This window comes from Theobroma cacao, chromosome 9 (assembly GCF_053813885.1).
Source record: "Theobroma cacao isolate CCN51 chromosome 9, ASM5381388v1, whole genome shotgun sequence".
NCBI lineage: Eukaryota > Viridiplantae > Streptophyta > Magnoliopsida > Malvales > Malvaceae > Theobroma > Theobroma cacao.
In genome coordinates, this window is record NC_142647.1 from 8,028,553 (window position 1) to 8,047,537 (window position 18,985).

Genomic DNA, 18,985 nt, shown 5'->3' on the forward strand with positions numbered 1-18,985 from the left:
AAGGGTCACAAATTTGATGTTCAAAATTTCAATTAATTGAGATTTTGGAGATAAGTTGTCGACATCTTTGATCTCTACTTTTTCTTTATTGAATATAAATTGACTAATATATCAATTTTGAACCTTGATTAACCCGTCTTAATGAGATGAGATGAGATGAGAGAATTATTTTGTATTGTTTAATTTAATATAAATTAAAAAAACATATAATGATGTGGTAGAAGCTAATAGGCAAGAGTGCATCTCTTCTCCCAAACTTTCAAATGACTTGACTTATGGGTTCAAACCAACACTTGGGAGGGAATTCCTCTTCAACGGCGCATAATGTCAATGCTTTGATTGTCTTGCCTACGTATGATACAACACAGCCTGAAGAAAATTTCAGCTTCTGACAAAGCCTATGCCTAAGGCAGTGCTAGCAACACTTTGAGACAGTGGGCCTTGTTCATACATGTAAGCAGACCACCAACCACTTTTGGAAACAAACTGGCTGCTAGGTTATAAGGCCTATTGCTTATAATTTCCTCCCATAGGACAGGACAGGTCCATCTAAGGCTTGAATCAAAGCCCAAGGAGCCGACTAATGAATGTATAGATATTCTATTAATTTATTTAATAAAATAGAATATAGTATTTGATTTCTCCAGTTCATTGATTTTTTTTTATTCACTTGAAAAGGACTGCAATGGTCCCTACTAATATAAGTAAATAACTTGTATTAGTACAAGTACTTGTTATTTACAGAGGCTTTTTCTAATTTTAAAAGCTTGCGAAGCGTGGTAGGGTTTGACTGGTCAAAAATTTGAAGGTTTAAACTCTCTCTCTCTCTCTCTCTCTATTCGAGGAGAGACAATGTTGTCTGTAGTAGTTATGGAATGGTCAAGATATTAAAACCCCTTTCTGTTCCATCATGAGAGATGAGAGGCTGACAAAGATTTTATTTTATCATCAACTTGATGGAACCATACTCATTGCCTTCCCTCCCCTTCCATCGAGCTCTTAGCCTTGGATTCTGGAATTAATCAGTGCCTTACACATTTTTTTTTGGAAATTAACCTTATTTTGGAGTATTAACCTTATTTTGGAGTATTAATATATGATTATTATTATTATTATTTTATGTAATAAATTTTGATGAGAAATACCTAAAAAATTTATAAAAATTAAATAAAAACTTCAATCTCTTAAAAATTATATTCGTATACAAACATAGATGAATTATTGAAATCAAGTTTCATGATATGTAAAAATGTGAAATTAATGCTTATGAGCCTTTTTTTTGATACACATAATCAAATGACGAAAATCTTTAAGGAATTATAAATTCATGCAAATATATCATTTTTATCTAATTCTGCAATCTAAATCTTAAATGTATCAAAATATTAAAGGGATGCTTCTTTTTTATATATTTTGGATTTGTGAATCTAGTATTATATATTGATTGAGAACTTTCGTTTTGTTTATAAGCTTTAACAATGCCTTTCACATCCACCATATTAGTATTGCTTCGATTTTTGAGCATAAAAATGTACTATATGTGTGGGGAGAGATTAAAGAATAGAACAATGAGGTCCTCCAATCCGAGGCTTGAATAAACAATTAATCATATGGTAATGAGAAATAAAAATATATAAAAAAATTGTACAAACACTGAAGTTGGAATTGGGAATCACGTGATGCCATTAAGACAAAACCCCCCGACCAAGTGACTAAAATAATTTGCAAGAGAGAGAGAGAGAAAGAGCTTCAAGCATTTTAAAATTAATGATTCAGTCAAAAATATCACAATTAAACTAGTAGTAGAAGTAGTAGTAAAAAATTTGTAATTTGTTTTAAGTTTTGTTTAGCTAACATAGAGGAGATCTGTGGGGAATGCCTTTTCTTCTACTCATGCTTGTAGCCATGTCCTCATCAGAAACCTTATTAGCTGATCTCCCACACAAATATAGCCCACTTCTCTTCTTCCTCACAATCTGATCACTACTGTATGCCATGCTCATGTTCTCTGACCCTGATGACCCTGAAGACCAGCTCATCGGCTCATCGCTGTCTACAATTGTTGAATGCGGTGTCTCGTTTGTCATTTCATCCTCTCCCGTGTCTTGTGGAATCAGGAAATCAGGGCTCAGAGTTAAAGTGTTGCATTTCCTTAAGAATGCAGAGAGGTCTTTGTAGTGTTTCAGCACAAAATCCACCTGATAATAATTCAAAATTTTAAGCCCACAATTTAAGGGGGGGATTAAATCATTTGATTGCTGATCATGATTTAGAGCTTTAAGGTAAATTAACAAGTCAAAATTCAAGTGAATATATATTTTACCTTGCACCCCAGAGAGCAATGAATAAAAGGTTCTTGGAGACTTCTGTCACAGGAAGTACAATAGTTTCCGGCCCCTTTGAATTGCCTGTTTTGAGGTCTCTTCTTGATGAACACCACTTTAGCACTGTTAATAGTATAGGCCTAATCGAATTAAGGTCATCGGTTAGCAAATATGAACTGAATTGTACTTAAGAAAGAAACTGTGATGAAGAATCCAAAATTGAACTTCATTTTTTTCCTTTTGAAGAAATAACTAACCTGAACATTAGAGCAATCTATAAGCTTTTGGAGATCTTCCAATCTGACAACATCATGATATACGTACCGACGAACCTGAAGAAGCCTGTGAAAACGATGTGAGGGTATGCAATGAGGGCAGATACTAATGCAACAATCCAAGCAATACACGTTCTTTTCATTCTTCTTTGCAGTTTCATGGTAAGAACACCCCACGAAGAATTTCTGAGAATAAAGGGCTTCCAACCATGCAGGCTTCTGAATTCCCTAAAGCAACATGAAAGGAAAAGTATCCCAAATTAACCATGAAGTCAATAAACGAAAAAAGAACCAATAAAAGATTTAATGGAGAGAAAGGGAATAAAGACAAACCATGATAACCATAAACACTTGAGAGAATAGAGCCCTCCTCGAGCAGTACTTATCAAGACAGTGGAGTTAACAGAAGAGAGAGGGAGAGGGGTGGGGGGTATGGCGATTAGAGTATTTATGGAGGTTCACAAGAAAGGGAAGGGTATATATTTATTCCTTGGAGAGATACACAACATTTTGTCAATTGGTGGCTTATTATATATATGGGGGAGAAAAGAGAGAAAGATAAAAGAAAGTGAAGTAAGATATGACGAGAACGTGGGTGCTGTTTCCATGTCTCCCATTCTAGACCACACCTTTAAACAATTCTTCCATCTCCTTGGCTTAAGAGCTCCTTATTGCTAAACTAACTAAGCTCTCCTTGAAGGAGCTGCCTTTTAGAATATATTTTTTTGCTGTCCTTCAGTTTATTTTTCTGTGATTCTCATGCTCATCGGCTCTTGGTTGGTGAAATGGGTTGGCTCTAATCTCTCTTTTGTTGGGAATTTGAATTGAACAAAAAGCATAGTAATTTAAAGATTTTATGTTATGATTAACTGTAGCTCTAATTAACGATTGAGTCAATGATAAAATAACAGTGATTGAAATAGTTCATATTTGCAGTAATCACAATTATTGCTTTACCAAGTCACCTTAATTGAGCCTAATTCTTTACAATTATAACATTGGTAAAAACTTAAGCAACTTGTAAGGATAGGTCTTATCTTAAGAAGTCTGTCACGTAGTTGAAAAACCCAAAAAAAAATAAAATAATAATAACAGCACTTAATTTACTAGTATTAAATACACACTTTTGTTTTTGGAAGATGACATATTTTTCTAGGTAAGTGTTGTTTTTCGCATAACACATTCTTCCCAAATTTATTATCATCCCTGGTATGACTTCAAAGCTAAGTAACTAGGTACCGCACAGGATGGTAACGTGAGTGTGTATATGTATAGAATCTGAAAAGAGATCTCTGATATGCCTAAAGCTGCATGGAGCCCCAATATCTATAGTAATATATTTTAGCTAATTTTCCACACATTTCAGATTTGGTAGAAATTATTTCACATGAAACTAAATAAGTGCAAACACAATAATTATATTTAATTTCTTAAATAAAACCACAAGGAAATATTAACTGTAAGAATATTTTTCAATTTTGAGCTTATCATCAATTTGGGGGAGTACATTAAGATATATATCAAGGCATGAATTGTGATCATAGAAAGAAACAAGATGTAGTTAAGTAGAAAGAAAATAAAGATTCCCCCCATGTATCTCTCCTAGCCAAGTCGCACTCTATTTTCTTTGGAAGTCTAGATGTACCGTCCTTGTAAATGGGGAAATCTTTATGAGGACCGAGGATACCCTATGAGGGGGATCCAATCACAGTCAAATTATGTTCTCTTGCAAATGTTGACTTTAGCCCTTGTTTTTATTTGCCTTTATCATTTTCTGTGGAGGAGCTGTTATGACAAGGGGTTAATTTTCCATCATTATTGATTAATATTTTTAAAAACCAGTCTTTTATAAATAAATCACACAAATATCACTCGGATTCATATTTTCCTGTGTAACAATTGGATGTACTTAAAATTAATGATATATATTCGCGTAAGAATAAAATTATTTCATCATAACTTAAAATTATGGGTTCAAATTTGGAAAATAATATCTTTGGATTTATGTACATCTATATTGTATTATATAATTAGTAATATCAACTAATTAGCAGAAAAAAACCATTTAAATTTAGCAATAGCAAATGATTTCACCTGCTCTGAGGCAATAATTGGAGGCAGAGTTTTTAGGGTATGTACATTGGCCGGTGCTATTACCTTGCAATATTGCAGCAATCACTGAACCTTATGAACAAAGCTAAAAACACAAACACGTACGAGGAAACCCGGTTTTTGGGGATTCAGACATGGCAACATTCAACCCAACTACTCCACTAATCAGAATCAACTATGTGGCTTTAACAATAATGTGGTTTTTCTAGCACAAACAATTGACAGACAAACACAACTCATTAAGCACTAGTTAAGAGACTCAATGTCCCTTAAATTAATTCTGGATTCATTTTACTAATTTTGAGGTGACCTAGCTTGTTGTGCCTTTAAGCTCCATCCAAGAGCAAATCTTGGGGTTTGCTAACTATTTTGCCACTTCCACTTATGCCCTTCAATTTTCAATTTGATCAACCTCCTAATCTTCTGGCTAATCATCAATCGTAGCATGCCATGTCACTATGCAAAAGTGCCAGGTTTTTTTATAATTTTTTGGCAAATAAAATAAACAAAATTTTCCAAAAAACAGGAGTAGGGTTGATTACTTGTTTAATCTTCTCTAGAAAGTTCAAATTGATTTAGACTGCAACCGCTGCCTAGCTAGCGTTAGCTTAATGTAATGATAATCCCAAATTTTAAACCAAGAAACAAAACTAGTTATATATTCGAAATAAATAGCATATAATACGAATTATTTCCCTTGTAAAATAGTGACAAGAAGCAACAAAAAGCAAGATGGTCTGATAGATTTAAGTTAGACAACAATCCGAGCTCGCAATAATCATAACAAAGAAAGGTTCAGACCTATGAGCTTGCAATTAAGATCTATGCTAAATTTAGGAAAAATGACAAAATAGGGTTCCGGAAAAGCTGCTTGTTTTCTTCTGGTAAAGGAGCTGTGAAAAAGTTGTGCGGGCGCTAGGCTTATAGCCTCCCTATATTTTTTGTTCACACGTTTATTTATCTCATGCTAATGCGCATTTTATAAGCTCATATTTTTTATTCATTGTGTTATTAAAGAACATTTCACATTAAATCCTAAAGCATTAATATTCAATAAATTGAGTACATTCAATTCCTTTAATAAAAAATTACTACAATAAAAGATAATATTTCATTTAGTTCATGCTTATTATATAATCTAAAATTTTTAAGTTAATTAAGTTGCTGATTATTCATGTTTTTGTTCATTTTTTAATTAATTTTGAAAGCAAAAAACTAAAAATATATTTAGAAACAAGAGTAAAAAAATATTTTTTAATAAGTATGAATAAAACATTTATCTTTACAGATAATAAAACGCATGATTTTACTTGATATAAAAAAATTATATTTGAATGTATGATGCATTTAACATTTGAGTCTTAAAATTCCACCCATCAGCTCAAACTCGGCGATTTTTCTTTTTAGTATTACTTATACGTGGCAACCATATGTGTCATGTGTGCATCTGAATATTTGGTTTATTGGTTGGTACATAATCTCCTGATTAAAGAGTAAAGTTTGAGATAAATTACAATTAATCCTAAAATTATCCAAATAATTATTGTCTTCCTAGAATTTCAAGATTATTAAATTAGTCCTTGGAGCTTAAACTCAATCAAATTATGTTGTCAATCAAACATTTCAGTCCCTCCATTTAGAATGACTTGTTTAATCTACTAGGATTGTAAGTAGAGGAATGCCATGTGGTGAATAAAAGAAAATCTCAAAAGTAGTATGTAATGGAAACAAATTTGAAAAGATTTAGGGAAGAAATTAAAGAATAATCGAAGTCCGCATATATAAAGTTGATACAAATTTTGAAAGTTTAGATATTAGTCAACCGTTAGTCATGTTAGATTTAAGATTTTATTTGATTTTAAGTTTTGATTCGACAAATAAGTGATCAAAATTATTTTTTAAATGTTCAAATAAGTCTAAACGGCCTTTGAAAAGGTTTAAATGAAAGAGTTAGTACTTAATTGAAAAAAAAAAAGCTCCTTTATTTGAGAATCTACCTTTAATCTATTGATAGATGTTTTTTATCAAGGGATAGATGAAAATCATCTATTGATAGTTGGTTATTCTAAACATTTGGATCTCAAAGACCATAAGCATTTATCGATAGATGCCACGCATCTATTAATAAATAGCCACTCGAAAACACTTTAAAAGATCTTGACTTGTATCTATCGATAAATAGACGCGACTTTGAATTTATTGAAGGCAATCTATCGATAGATTATAAAATCTATCAGTAGACAGTGACAGTTGGAGTCGAAACAAAGTGCTAAATGACTATTTTCACATTTAATGGATCTTCAACCATCTTTAAAGCTTCAACAACTATACATACAAGCTCCCACCACATTTATGAAGGTTGGAAGAAATTCAGCTCAAATCATTTAATACTTCTTGTTCTCCTCTTCTAGCATTTAAGTTTTTTATTGTATCATTTATTAAGCTTTTATTTCTTACTTTCTTCCTTACTAAACATTGTACTTAATCTGCTACTGAGCCTTTAAGAGGCATTCTAACTCTGCTCATCTCATTTATTGTATTCTCTTCGGTGGTTATACCATAACCAATTAAAAAGATAATATTTAACTGGTTAGTCAAAGTAAAAGGTAGAATAGTTGTGCTTGATTATTATATTATAAGAATGTACTTGTTTTATAATCAGTATTGTATTCAACTTGATTTCAATAGTGGATTTAAAACTCCTTAGTAAATCTAAAGAAAAGAACATCGGCAAGGAATTCGAACCTCTATAAAAATTATTGTATTGATTTTTTTTTCTCTTCTCTTAATCTGATTTGTGCACTTAATTTCTCTTATCTTACAAGAAATCACTTGTTCTACTTATTTCAAAAAGGAAAATTGTTTTTAAGAAAAAGTGTTTTCTCAAGAATTTGAAAGAAATCTCAAAATATACAAAACATTCCAATTCACTTTTTCTTGGAATTGTTCATATTGAGCTTATTGCACTAATAAGTCTTAAAGGTATATTAGATCTAAATAAAAATATAAAAATTTAATTGAATGTAATAAAAAATAAAAATTTATTTAATTTTTCAAAATAATTTAAGAACTTTTTCAATCATTATACTTAAAAAAAGGTAGAAAAAAATCTTAAGTTGGAATTTTTTTTATCTACTTAACCACCAAAATTCTGATCAATTAAAATTTGCGTTACTCTTTAAATACACACATATTTGTGCAAAACTACCAATCATGTTCGTATTATTTTATAATTTTGAAAGAAATAAAAAAGACATAAAAAGAGATAAGGATAATGTAGAGACAAAATAGAAGAAACGTGAGATGTTGACATAAGTAAGAAATACTTGATTTAGAGTCTATTTAGTCTGATTTTTTTTTAGCTTAAAAGCTATTATGAAGCTCTTATAAAAAATAATAACTTTTAAAATTAAACTAAATCTATTTGATAAATTTACTTTTATAAAGTCTTTTTTATAAATAAGTTATTTGACAAAATAATTTATATAAGTTATAATTTTGATTAAAATTATCATAAAAGGTATTTAATAAATAATTTTCTATTAATCACAAATTTCTTTGTTCATAATGGAAAAAGGTTAATTTTATTTTTTTATTTATAAAAAGTATAAAAAGTATTTTTATATAACATAAAATTTATAATTAGTAATAAATAATATAAAAACGAAAACAAATAATGTTGAAATTATTTTTAATAGATGAGGACATATTTGAAACAAAAAGAAAAATTTTCTTAAAAAAGAGATGTGTTTTTAAAAATAGAGGAGAGAAAGTTCCTCTTTGCAGCTTTTTCTGAAACTCTTTTTTACAAAATTTTATTTTTAAAGAAAAAACTACTTATTTTTTTAATTATTTTTTAAGAGCTTTACCAAATTCTTGTTTAACTTGATTTTTGTTTTTAAGAGATGAATAAGTTGAAAAAAAAAACGAGACCAAACAAGCACTTAAAATATTTAAAAAGAGACATTATCAAATTGTGAGAACCAACTCATCCTCCCCATCCCCATCCATCATATATTAGCCAAAACATTAACATAGACAATATAGATGATTTGCTTGTGCCCCCATGTTTTAGGGTATTAGAGTTGGTCGATAATTAAAATTTATATGTTTTTCAGTTCCATCTGCAGTTTAGATTGCTTGCCTTTACTCTATTTTTTGCCATTTAGAGAAACAAACTGAAATTCCAATATGCATGCTAGTTTTATATAGTTTCATTCAACAAGAAAAACTAACCATATATAAAACGTATATTTTCTGAAATATACTATTTCCAAATTTGAGCATAATTTGCAATTCACCTAAATCGCAAACAACTTTGTGAAATAACATTTTATCCTTCTTTTGTATTTGTGATATATTAATTCAAAAGGTATAATATCCAAAAAAGCCTCTAAATTATTTTAAAAAAATTTAAATAAGTCTTTATATTTTTATTTTAAGCTAAATAAGTCATTATTTTTTATTTTAAATTAAATAAACCTTTATAATTGATAATTGACTTAGTTAAAATACTATTTTTTATTTTATTTCATATAATATTGATGTGACATAATAACATATCATGTGATGTAACATACTGATATATTATAATTGTTGATAATGTGATATATTAATTTGACATAATAACATGAACATTTGATATTTTCACTTTCACATCAACGTCATGCCCATGTCATATGGATATAAAATAATAAAATATATTTTAATTAACGATAATTAGTTAATCATTAGTTATAAGAGTTTATTTGATAAAAAATAAAAATACAAAAACTTATTCGAATCCAATAAAAGAATAAGAACTTATTTAAATTTTTTAAATAATTTAGGAATTTATTTGAACATTATATCCAATTCAAATAAAAAAGAAATTAAATCATATTTGAAAGACATTGAATTATTTTTTTTTGTACTAAAAAGAAAATATTAGGACTTGAATCTTTCTCAAGTCTCATTCCATCCTTACAATATTTGTTAAAAAAGAATCAAGTAATCATGTGAATATACTCTCTAAACAAAAATTCAAATGGTGAAAACTATGTGATATATGATTAAAATGTAATGGAATTAGGCTTCTCTTGTCACCGTTATATATTACGCTGCGTTCTTCATTTTTATGCTCTAAGACTATTTAAAAAGAAATTTCAAAAAATGTGAATAATTTAAGAATGAAGTAGGTCGCTTTTTTAGACTTTTTGACTTCAAAATTATTAGTATATGTAAAATAACTAACAGTATCTAATTTTTTCTTGAAACAACAATTTTCTTCAAAAAAGCGAAACTTAAGTTACTTAACGATGTCTTTCAATTACTTTTGAAGTAAAAAAGGTGGCTATTATTAGAGCAAAGCAGCAATATTTATATACTTTATTAAAGAAATAAAGGGGATGAATGAAAAACGATAAAGAAACCATATGTTTTATCTATGTAAAATATAATAGCAAAATTCAGTATGAAATCAGTAAACTTTCGGTTGATAACAGTGGATTAATCATCAGAACCGACCAATTGAAAATTAGGAAGAATTCACGTGCACTCTCTAATAATCAAATCTATATTATGTAAACCCCAAAGACAAAGAAAGTACTTATAATGAAGAAAATTGTGAAAGAAACAAAGGGGGATTAATGGTTCAAATGAGCATCCCCACGTGCCATGAAAAGGCAAAACCTCACGTGCAGGGGATCCAATGGCCTGACTTCGAAAGCCGAAAGCGAAGGGTGTCTTTCAACAGACAAAAATATTTCTCTTTTTTTTTTATTTTCCTAAAATTAAATTGGGTGGTCAAAGGTCAAAGATGCAGCAGAGATGTAATGTGGGCAAGGGGCAGTGGGCGTTAAGGGGAAGGGGAAACTGTGGAAGAACAAAACAGAGAGTGGGTCAGCGTGTGAGCCGCACGAGGGGATCTCTCTGACCCCCCCTTTTCTTTCTAACATGTGTGAGTGACTCACAGCCACTTTGCTCCTGTCAGAAACAATGGGTTTTAATTACTGGCATTAAGCGGCTGAGCCAGTTTGATGTTACTTGTATAGTTTTATATTTTGCACCCCTTTGTGATCAAGGCCTACCTCACGTGCACGTCCTTTTTCCAGGTATTGAAGGTGGTAACTGTTTTGAGGTTAGTCTCACGTGAGATCAAGATGCGTGGAATCAAACTCTTTTTAAAACATTAAAGCTGAGTAATGAATCAACAAGTAAAAGATGACTAAAGCCAGTACCTAAGCTTGGTCTAAGTACGACCATCATCACCTTCACCCTTTGTCATTACTCGCATGAATTAAACATTGCGCAAAGAGAAGGTGCCTGGGTTGTGATTATTTACTTCTTAAAAACTTATAGCTGCTTAGTTCGTGCATTCATCTTTCCCCATTGACTGTTTTGAAACGCCATTCCTCTGCTCTGATCTCCCTCCTGCTTAAATATCTTGTATGTAAGGCGTTAATTAGCTGGTAAAGTTCTTGGCTACAACTTAAACGTCGAGTTTCGTCTTTATTACATACAGGAGTCCTAGTTTCCATGTCTTATTTATGTACATTTTTCACAGTATTATGCTGCATCATTTATGCATGTGAAGATGGTCATGCCCCAAAAATAAATAGATGAAAGTGCTCTGATACCATTTGATTATTGCACATAATTGGCAAGATACTTAATGAGTCATAGCTGTATGTGGGAGTTGTTAATAGCACCTATGATTGGAACTCCATGTCAAAAGGGTGGCCTTGCCACTACATAGATTCCTAAATCTTTAACTATTTAAGATTAACACACAAAATTGCTCCTACTTTGCAGATAAGACATACCGGATACCACCCAGGTGGTTTTTAAGACAACCTGACGACCCTACCTCATTTCTAGCCCTTTTTTTTCCTTCTCTACAAATAACTATCAAGGTCCACATTTCCAACTTGTTTAGGAGTTTATATGTCACCATATAATTCAATAACATTTAACTAATGATCTACCTGCTACTGATTTATACTTTTCACCACAGCTAACAGCAAAACAAGGAGTCACCAAGTTTAACCCTCTCAGTGCATCATATGTAAGAAAGAAAAGGGAAACCTAAGTTGGACAGCTAAGTAGACCATATAATGCCTTGCATTAATAATGAGTTTAATAGTATTTACACAATCATCAATTCGCAAGCAGGCAATACTTGCATTAATAAGCATACACCAAATATTGCCTCTTCCCCAGGTTATCATCTTTTTCCAGGTCTTTTATTCCTGGTGTCTACATAATCAATAATTTTATACAACAAATTTCAAGGATCATCATAGATGATATGCAAGGAAAGAAAAATCATACTTCGAATGATCCAAACCCAGCTTCAAGGCTTCTGAGCAGAAAACATGATGAAAGATTGCTGAACCTTTTTTGTAAAGTTGGTAAGACCACAAGATGTGCATACGTCCTCTATCTCCTCCTCTGTAAGGTAGTTATAATTTTGCAGAATCCTCTGCAACAAAAGATGAATGTCTTTAAATTCAAGTTGATGGTACATACAGTGCAACCAAACAACTATAATCATCTCAAGAATAGAAATTATTAAAAAGGAAAAAAAATGCATCTGAGAATAAAAATTGCTAAGTGATGGAAAGTCAAGAAGCAGGTCAAACCTCTGGTACTAATTAACACATCATTATACGTGTAGCAACTAGGTTTTGGACACAGAGGATAGACACAAAATACCGGTTGGACTTTTGCATATATTGGGGATGTTATCTATAGTTTAGACATTAAAAAAGACTTAACATAAGTGAATGGCAGAAATAAAAGGCAGTGGAATTGTAAAATGCAGCATGGTGAACAACTCAGTGTAGCCAATGTCCATGTGTTAAAAAATGGGCATGTTTGCCAAATGAAGGGAGAACATGCTAATACAAAGTGAAAAGTTAAAAAACCTGACCAAAAATATTGTGCTTTACCTCTCTGAAAGGTCGTACTATCCAGGGAGTAGTAGAGCTATAGCGAAGAAAAGTGCTTCCAACAAAAACTCCACCACTTCTCAATATACGGCTAATTTCAGCAACCTGAAAATAATCAAAGCAAGTAACCACTTAAGAGTATTCTCTAACTCAGAAAAGTCCTGAAAGTGATGTGCACACTGACTCAAGGAAGTAACATTGCCATGAAGTAGCATGCTATAAAATTAAAAAAAAAAAAACCACACTATTGAGATGTTTTATCATCTTAAGCTCTTAGCTGATAGGATTTTCCATAGGTCAGCCTACAAGACCAATGAATAAAAAGATGCTTATTTCTTTTGTCTAGTTAGACCTACAACAGAATTCTAAAAAAATTTCTCCAATCAAAACAGTCTTTAAGGACAAACAAGGACAGAAGGAAGAACAGAACAAATTCAGTTTGTCTATCAGGAGGGTTAAGTCAGTATTGTCAGATCAAGAACATTTTGGTACATCTGCAAGCCAATTTGCCAGCAAAATTGCAGGAGAAAAACAGAGGAGGAAATAATGCTTACTGCATTTGAAGTAGATGGCCAACAATGCAAGGCAGCACCAGCATGTACAGCATCAATGGAACCCGATGAGAAAGGAAGCCTGGAAACATCAGCCCTGACAAGAGCAATATTGCTGCACATTTTGTAATGAAGTGTGAATCAATTTTTGGCTTAAGAGGAAATACAAACATTCAAAAGTAAAATATTGATATTTGCATAACTGCTTCAACTTTTAGCATCAAAGAGGTAGAGATGCTACCTAGCTAAAAGAGATGCATCTTGCTCAATGAAATCATTACATTGCCGCAGCATGTTTTCAGAAAAATCAAGTGCAATAACACCAGAATATGTCCCAGATTTGGCAAATTTTCTGGAAAACAAACCACTTCCACAGCTAACATCCACCAAAATGCCACCTTCTGCAGGTTTGAAGTATTCCTGAGCCATTCTGAACTGCATTATTTGAAAACCATAAAGTTAAACAAAAATAGCAAGGTTACAAACTCAACAATAGGTCATACAACATAAGGATATTCAGTAGGTATTAATTCTGCTTGTTCAGGAAAAAGAAACGTCAGGCAAAAAATATTACCCTTCAACTTCATTTACTTTCATGGAGAGGCTTCACAAAACAATATATGCATGTGTATAAATTAATATTCTACAAGAGACTCATTTCTTTAGAATGACGTTCAGAGTGTTATTCATCCATCTCTGTGCATTTGAATATGATAGAAAGCCAATCAACATTTACCTCTTCATCAGGCCCAGGAAAGCCGCTTCGATTAAAATTTTGACGCCAGCCTCTTTCATAGACAAATGATACAAAAGGACTCCTAGAAAAAATGAAAGCACGATATAATGAAAATAATACCTTTACATTGAAAAATTTTAGTTATGCCACAAAATGTCATCTTTGGAGGTGTATTAGAGGCAGTTATCATTCTTGTAGCAGCATTATTCAGGACTTCTTATTATCCTGTTATCTCAATTATGGCAGTAGGTACCTTGTATTTTTCTATGGCAGATCTGAAAGGAACCAAATAAGTGGGCTGAACATATGTTGGTTTTGGATAATGTTGGATTAAAATACTTCTATTTTACTTGGGACTCAGTTCAATCTAGAAATACAAGTAACTGGTAAAAAGTATTGTGACTTATTAACAGATTTAGGTTAGAATGGTTCTTGCTTTTGTTACTTGTTGTTTACGTCTGGAAGTCGAAAGTATTAAATGTGTAAAATGCAAGAAAAAACAATATTTTTTAAGAATTAAAAGTTAAAATTTCAAATTTTTTAGTTAAAAAAAAATATAGTTTACTTTAATATGGAATAATCATGCTTGAAGTAACCATTTGCTTGTTTTTAATCAAACACAATTTTCTTTTCTATATTTGCATTTGCATTTTATAGAAATTTTTTAGGAAGTGAAAGGCAAACAGCTATAGTAAATATCAAATGCAGACTTAAAAAATGAATTGTTTTTCTTTTAGAGTAGATTTTCATATTACATTTCAGACTTTAGATTAAAGTATCAAGCCTTCTTAAACATAACTTTAACGAAACCTTTATGTTTTCATGATTCTATCTTTATCCCTGCCTTCTCACCCTTTAAATTTGTTGAAGTCATGTTTTAGCAATTCAGAGAGTTATAGGATCTCAGACAAGTTATTTTATAGTTTCATTATTTACTGCAATCCTGCTCTGCACAGGACCCCCAAATTCTGCACATTTTCTGGAATATGCTACAGAGTTGATTTTTGTTCTCAGATATATTTGGAATTTGAACACAGATTCATGGATCCAGTCATAAACTGCTGATTATCTTTCTAGCTGCATCAAACTCCAGAACAGATTATACTTGCCAGAATTTGATTTACTTACTAAACATAAAACCTAACCAAATTGTACTTAAAATTCGTAGAACAAGTTGAATACTCAACCTGTCATGTGTTAAGACATCAAGTGTAAATCCATGTATGTGCAGCAACTACCCATACCGGAATAGCTCGGTCCCAACTGGTTTGACTTCGGTGTAGTCCCTCAATCCAGCAGTAATAGTCAGATCCAAGTATACATCTTTACTCGAGTATGATTTGTTGCATTTTTTACACTTGAATCCAGACCGGTAGATAGCTTCCCTGCAAGTTGTCCAAATTCATTAGATAATCATACAGTAACCCGATCGAATCCATTATATATCAGTATAAATTCTAACTTACAAGTTAAGACCTGAAGGACCTTTTCTTATCAGTGGCTCGTAGCACACAGGGCAAGAAAACAAGTCAGTGTCCACTGTTTGATTCCGCTGAGAACTTAAATCCTGAAAAAGATATTGTTTTAATTATCTTAATGCACAAGTAAACAAGGGCATCCAACTTTTCTGGGTGAAAGGAAGTTGCTCCATGATGTTAAGCATCATATAGATAAATACTACATAAAATTCAGCTGTAACACTTGTGGACCAGAGTGGAGTCATGCAACAAGGATTTAAGATGACTGAAAAGGGTAAAGAGCAAGAAAATTTTAATTCCCATGAATTAACCAAACTCTAATTCACTTGAAAGCGGCACAGCATGTAATTTCCAGCACATCAGAAAAAAAAACGAAAAATTGAAACTTTCAGTTCGGATAATTAATGTGAATTTTCAATTACTTAAACATCTTTTCTGACACAATAATTCAAGCGGTTAAAAAGTAGTACTTGAAATTTAAGCCAAAAATAAATTAGGAAAATTTATAAAATAAAAAAAATTAAAAGGAGGAGCAGATAAGAGTGTACCGGCTCCAAAGCGACAGCGGAGCTCGCACGAACAGTGAAGCGGAGCGGTTGAGAAGAGAAATGGAGGGAAGGACGAAAGCGTGAACACTGAGAAAGGCAAGGGTATTTCGGGAAGAGAGATTTGTGAAGAGGGCGAAGAGATGGTGAAGCAATCGCCATTGGAAATGGAAAAGGCTGGAAATTGTGGTTTTGGCAAACTTTTGCGCCTTTGGGTATTGTAATATGCAGGTATGTTCGTTGGTTTGCATTTAACTTTGGTGTGGAATTAGCGGCATAAACGTCAGCACCAAAACAAATAACCAAAAAACAAATATTCTTCCGGCAAAAAATAGAAATATATATATATATTTTGTCCTCCCTTGTTTGATAGTGAGAACATATTATATATTCAAAAATCAAATTCTAGACTTGCTTACAACTTACACCTTACATTGAAAAAATGTATAAAGTGTATATTAAATTTATTTATATTTTCTAAGATGCTTGTGCCAGGCAAAGGGCATATATATATATATATATATATATATATATATATATATATATATATATATTTTACTTGAGCATTGTTGCAGGAGAAAAATTGTTTTATTTGAATGATTTTTAATTTAAAAAATATTTATATTTTTTATGTAACCTTAATATATGTATGCGCTAATATCAGCATATTGTAAATAATTTATAATATTTATATATTAGTAATTAAAATTATTGTTTTATATTTTTTTTGAAAAGTAAATTATTTTTTTATATAAAAAATATTATTTTTGATATAATCAATTAAACCTTCCAAGATTTTACTTCTATATATAGTTTATAAATTGAAATATAAGGCAAAACATGAAATTAGCGCGTGAGCCTTTTGTTGAATGATAATTGTGTATCTCCCTATCATAGTTCGGTTTCAAATCCTCATCCTCAAAAACTGCTCTTAATAAAAAATAAAAATTATGTATAACTATAGTTTTCCTGCATCCTATCAATTTCCATATGATAAATATATTTTATATAAAGAAGAAAATATATATTTCAATAATATTATTTAATCGAGTGTGTTAGTTTTATGTTTGAAAGTTTCATTGTTCAATATCTTTGTTTTTTGAAATTATAAAATAATAGTATTACTGTCACTAATCTAAGTGCAAATCCAGTCTTTCATTTCACTATGGAAATTGAAACATCTTGTCTTAGATGATCACTTTGTTTGACAGCATGTCAACTTTAGTATACTAATTGCATATTTGGTTCGCGAAATAAATAAGCATAGAATAGAATAGAATAATTATTCTGTAAAAATAAAAAAAGGTCTGAATAAAAGAAACTAAAATAGTAATTATATAGTTTGTTACGATAAATGGAATAGAATAGAAATAGTTATTATAACTTATTACAGTGTTTGGTTGGTAAAAACATTTTTGAAATAAGAAAAGAATAGAGGATAAAAAGATAAAAATATCATTTATTACTTATTTTATTATTTATTATTTATTTTATTTTTTACATATTAATATTTTATTTATAATTTAATTATTAAAGTTATAAAATATTAATATATTATTTATAATTTAGATGTTATTATGATCATTTATTTTTATTTTTTTAAATATGAATAATTTATAATTTATTCAAAATATTAATATTTTGATAATTTAAATAGTAATACTTTATTTATAATTTAATTATTGAAGTTTTAAAATATTAATATTTTATTTATAAATTAACTATAATTATGATTAAAATATTAATACTTTTAGTTAATTTTTAAACTCAAAAATTTTTTAAATATAAAATTGAAAACTTAAACTCTTTATTATAACTAGTTATCGACCCATGCTATGCTACAAGAGTTATTAATTGACATATAATTTGAAAAGATTATTTTATTTGTAGATTATTTTGAATAGTTAATAATTTAATCATATATTTTATTATGAAAAAAACAAAGTGATCTTTGCAGATAAAACCATTTAATTATGAAGTAACATGAAACTTTTTACATGACATAATGAAAAAGGCACTCAAAGTCTCAGCTTTAGCAATTCTTGTAAAATGACATAATGTATTTTGGTCTGGAGGTGCTTCTTAAAATGAAGAAGTAATGCCCTAGATACAGCTTTTGAGTCATATGAAGCAACCAAATTACTCACAGCTGGATCGTCTAGTTTAATCGGTCAATGTTATATCCCTCTCTTCCTATGACGGGAAAGAAAGAGTGCTGTTGTTCTATTCAACGGACCAATCATCATCTCTGCATAAATAAAAAGGGAAAGAAGTCAAAATCTAAATATAGAGAACAATCTCAGCACCTGAATCACCATAATTCCTTCATAATGTTAAATTCATTTTGAATGTATTTATTATATCAGACAGGATCATTTATCAAACAATTTAATTACTAAATTCTTTTACTTGAAATCCTAAATGTCAATATTATACGTCAGTAATGAGTATCCCATCACCATACTTAACCACTGACATTTAATCCAAGCTATACAATTGTAATGATGCTGTTTCATGTTAAAGTTGAAAGATGAACTCATTGATTAATATATCAAAGAACTGTTAAACACACAAGAAACTGTAGACACCAGTTGTACGACATGTAGGTTTTAGAGTAAAAAAAACTAAGACTAATTTTTCTTTTGATGGACAAACAAAACTAAGACTTGGAAGAAACTACAATGAAAAATAACTTGGAAAATGGCTCATCCTCAAGCTTGTTGCTTCCAATGGTGTCATATACCTTCATAATCAAAATGGTAGATCATATGCTTTAGTCACCATCTTGCATGTACTATTAAAAACAATTTCAACTTAACTCTATGCATTGGTGAAAGTGATAGAGCCTCGAATCACAAATATAAACCTAAGAATACGATGTGTTCCAATATATCAAAATATATTGCCTTGTCCTATAAATAATCCATAGTACTTGATGTAGTTGGAATGTCCTTTTTAATGAAAGTCAACTATTAGATTTTCTATTTTGAAACAGAATGGATGTTCGGGTAGCATTCGTACTCCCAGTGTAAT

The 18,985-nt window shown here is 30.6% G+C and overlaps 2 protein-coding genes across 3 annotated transcripts; both read right to left on the bottom strand.

The window, feature by feature from the left end:
* Window positions 1-1,609: 1,609 nt before the first annotated feature.
* Window positions 1,610-3,066, bottom strand: LOC18588884 (PLATZ transcription factor family protein). Of its 2 annotated transcripts, none has more exons than XM_007013582.3 (4): window positions 2,933-3,066; window positions 2,582-2,827; window positions 2,324-2,464; window positions 1,610-2,198 (listed from the first exon to the last, which is right to left on the bottom strand). In XM_007013582.3, the coding sequence occupies exons 1-4, from the start codon at window positions 2,942-2,944 to the stop codon at window positions 1,851-1,853; spliced, it is 747 nt and encodes a 248-aa protein (XP_007013644.3). In that variant the 5' UTR covers window positions 2,945-3,066; the 3' UTR covers window positions 1,610-1,850. The 2 variants fall into 2 exon arrangements, with proteins under 2 accessions (XP_007013644.3, XP_088666219.1); XM_088810093.1 differs by having other exon boundaries at window positions 2,582-2,818; window positions 2,933-3,022.
* Window positions 3,067-11,781: 8,715 nt separating this feature from the next.
* On the bottom strand, window positions 11,782-16,211 carry LOC18588885 (S-adenosyl-L-methionine-dependent methyltransferases superfamily protein). The gene is made up of 8 exons (XM_007013583.3): window positions 15,956-16,211; window positions 15,396-15,496; window positions 15,174-15,314; window positions 13,930-14,011; window positions 13,435-13,628; window positions 13,197-13,308; window positions 12,643-12,747; window positions 11,782-12,173 (listed from the first exon to the last, which is right to left on the bottom strand). The coding sequence occupies exons 1-8, from the start codon at window positions 16,112-16,114 to the stop codon at window positions 12,045-12,047; spliced, it is 1,023 nt and encodes a 340-aa protein (XP_007013645.3). The 5' UTR covers window positions 16,115-16,211; the 3' UTR covers window positions 11,782-12,044.
* Window positions 16,212-18,985: the final 2,774 nt, after the last annotated feature.

Excerpts from the sequence above, each read along its gene's own strand:
- LOC18588885 (XM_007013583.3), bottom strand. The coding sequence starts at position 16,114 with ATGGCGATTGCTTCACCATCTCTTCGCCCTCTTCACAAATCTCTCTTC. Across the intron at positions 15,497-15,955 it reads CCGCTGTCGCTTTGGAGCCG|GATTTAAGTTCTCAGCGGAA; the intron begins GTACACTCTTAT and ends TATCTTTTTCAG. Across the intron at positions 15,315-15,395 it reads GGTCCTTCAGGTCTTAACTT|GGAAGCTATCTACCGGTCTG; the intron begins GTAAGTTAGAAT and ends GACAACTTGCAG.
- LOC18588884 (XM_007013582.3), bottom strand. Across the intron at positions 2,465-2,581 it reads TAGATTGCTCTAATGTTCAG|GCCTATACTATTAACAGTGC; the intron begins GTTAGTTATTTC and ends TAATTCGATTAG. Across the intron at positions 2,199-2,323 it reads ATTGCTCTCTGGGGTGCAAG|GTGGATTTTGTGCTGAAACA; the intron begins GTAAAATATATA and ends AATTATTATCAG.